Here is a 3072-nt window from a genome sequence, read left to right as displayed (position 1 = left end):
CATTGTGGCGGGCACCTGTCATCCCAGCTACTCAGAAGGCTGAGGCAAGAGAATCACCTAAGCCCAGGAGTTGGAGGTTGCTGTGAACTGTGATGCCACAGCACTCTACCTAGGGCAATAAAATGAGACTCTGTCTCTAAAAAATAAATAAATAAATAAATAAAAACTCATCCAATGCAGTGAAGCAGCCAGTTTAAATCACAGGTTGGAATCATTCAATGATGGGGAAATATACTTAATGTTAGTGGAAAAGGCAGGTAAATTTATAAAAATACTCCACATTTGGCAAACCTCTGCTTTGCAAAACACACATATCATTATCTCAGTCACAGGCCAGGTCCACAGTTGGTGCTATCATTCCCTTTCTGTTGGGCCTTTATGTGGTCTGTTTCCAAATTCTCACTGTTACGAATCCTAGGAAAAGACTGACACCTTCTCTGCACCCCTCCCTACACCCTTCCATTCCAGGAAGTGGAAGAAGATATTATAATGAAGATTTTTCCAGCCCTGTGCACATCACCATGATGCCTGTCAGAGGCAGGGGAGGGTGCAGGGAACCTGGGGCCAGGGCACAGCCAGGATGGCCCCAAGGAGGCACAGAGGCATACTTACCAGGGGAAACCAGGGAGTTTGTGTGCACTGTTTCCAGCCAAGTACGAGAAATGGAAGCCTCCAGGGTTGAGGACCAAGGGCGTCAGGTCAACCATGCATCTGCAAGACAGGGCAGAGACAGGACATTAGTCTTGGGCCCCTTCATAGTTTCCTGTGCAGTTCTGTGACATAGCACAGGGACTCCCACACACAGAGCACACCTCTGAGCCCAGACTCCTCCCCTGTAAAGTGAGGAGAACCACCACTAAGGACGGCTCTGAGGATCAACTAAGAGGTGGGGAAGACGGGGTGACCGCGTCTGGCGCACAGAAAGCTCCCCAATATGCTCCTTCTCCACTTCCCTTGAGCCCAGAGTAAATTCTTTCCACCTCTTGGGGTTTGATGACAGTCCATTCCAGTTTAATTTCACTTCAGACCCTGAAGTATCCAAATTCTCCATCTGTAGGAAATAAAGGAAATCTCAGGACAAGTTTGGGGACCTCACAGTGAAGAAAAATGCCTTCTACAACCATGAGAACTACATGTCTTTCACTCATCTGACAGGTACATGAGGCCTGTCCCATGCCCACCTTGAGCTAGGTGTGAGGGGTACAGGAGGTGGGATGGGGACCTGAGGAGAGGGGGACCCCCATGGCGGGAGTCTGAAGATACAGGTAGAGGGCAGCATGGGGAACGCATCCACAGGGACAGGCACTGGGGTGGCTCTCTGAGGGACGTGGGAAAAGGCCCACTCCTGGTTTTCCTATTGTTCTTTGGGGGCCCTAGCACCTCAAGGGTGCCTTATTCATTGAGGTCAAGAATGTAGGCTCCATGCTTTTGACTCTCATGAAACCCGTCCATCATAGCAAACTGCCCACTTCATTATTATTGTTGTTTAAGAGACAAGTTCTCATTCTACTTCCCAGCCAGGCTGGAGTACAAAGGTACAATCACAGCTCACTACAGCCTTGAACTGCTCCTGCTTCACCCTCCTCAGTAGCTGGACTACAGGTACACACCACTGCCCCTACCCCAAACTCCTTTTGTCTGTTTATTCATTGTCTTTCTACCCAAGACTGTCTACAAAGAGGGTTTGCTGCGTAAGCAGGGATCTGAGAGCCATAGCCCAGGAGAGCCACTGGGACTGTTCTGAGCATGGGGGCCAAAGCTGCTCCTCTCAGGACTGTTTGGAGCAAGGGACATCCCCACTGACCGAGTTGCTGGGCAGCGGAGGGAAGGGGCCAAAGACCCTGGGCATGGTGTAGACAGGGAGTGATGGGGCCAGCAGGGAGGCCTTGGTGGTGGTAGGTGGTGATGGTGGCAGCGGTAGAGGTGGTGGCAGGGTTGGTGGCAGGCACGGGGAGGTCGACTGGTCCCGCAGAAGGATGGGTTCTGGTTTCTTTGGTTTCAGCTTCCTTCTCTTCTTCTTCTTGGCATCTGTGACAAAAGGTGCCAGTGACTGCCTACTCTGTGGGCAGAAAGGGTGGAGTGGGGACCAAAGAGTGATCCAGGCTTCTTCACAGTCCTTCCAACAACACCCAGCACCATTACTGACATGGGCCAACATGCACCATCTCACCAAGCCCACGGAGAGGCTACTCTGGTGTCCACCTTACAATTAGAACCAGAGCTCTGGCCGTCCAAGGTATAGGCAGGATACACACCAGGTTGTCTGACTTCCAAGGGCAGAATTTTGAGGAAAGTGATGGGATGTTACATCCAAGGAAGGGTGAGCTTAGCCTTGGCAGGTCAGTCTGCCCCTACCTCCCCTTTGTGAATAAATGCCAAGTCTGCCAACACCAGCTTGGGGTATGCAGGCCCCAGTGAGCACACCAACTGTATTTGGGGAGTATGAGAAAGGGCACTTCCTCCCCGAGGAAGCCCACATGGAGGTCTTGCAGAGGTGGGCTCAGGTAGGGAATCTTTGAGGGACAGGACCTGGGGATCAGCCCCCTCACCTCTATTTCAGATCTTCCTCCTGTATTCAACAGGTCTGCTTGTTTCTACTGTTCAAAGTTGGTGACTACCAGCAAAGTGAGTGTTAAGAGGTTCCTCATACAGCCCACCAGTATGACTCATCTGATAACCACCACCCACATTGGCTTAGAGGCCGAGACCCTGCTGTTCAGAGCAACCCAGATCTGAGTCCAAGTTCAGGCGAAACTCACTAGGTGACCTTGGGCATTTTGGCTAAGCTCCTGATGCCTCTATTTCCTCTTCTACAAAACAAAGATAATTAACACTGAAGGGAGGGTGCTACAGGTTCCATTGTCCAGCAACCAGATGAAATTGACATGGAAGCCTCCCACTGTGATGCAGCAGGAAGTAACCCAGCCTGCCACAGTTTACACATCATCAGACACAAATACACTGCAAGAACTGAGCCTGAATCCAACCAAGGCTTCAGATGAACTGTCCAAGAAATACAGGCAGAGGAGGATGAAGCAACCACTGCCAACAGACTTTAAGAACAGATATTGG

General features: G+C 50.8%; 1 protein-coding gene across 1 annotated transcript in view; it reads right to left on the bottom strand.

The window, feature by feature from the left end:
• LOC105888185 (BUB3-interacting and GLEBS motif-containing protein ZNF207-like) overlaps positions 1-3072 on the bottom strand; it is a 19065-nt gene that overhangs the window by 13370 nt on the left and 2623 nt on the right. The window contains exons 2-4 of the mRNA XM_023508033.1: positions 1805-2028; positions 981-1051; positions 613-711 (exon numbers count right to left, since the gene is read on the bottom strand). Of these exons, the coding sequence (XP_023363801.1) occupies positions 613-711; positions 981-1051; positions 1805-2028 (394 nt within the window). The remainder of the gene's footprint in view (positions 1-612; positions 712-980; positions 1052-1804; positions 2029-3072) is intronic.

Source organism: Otolemur garnettii, unplaced genomic scaffold (assembly GCF_000181295.1).
Source record: "Otolemur garnettii isolate 467f Iridium unplaced genomic scaffold, OtoGar3 scaffold00218, whole genome shotgun sequence".
Lineage (NCBI taxonomy): Eukaryota > Metazoa > Chordata > Mammalia > Primates > Galagidae > Otolemur > Otolemur garnettii.
This window is presented reverse-complemented; position numbering and strand designations above follow the sequence as displayed.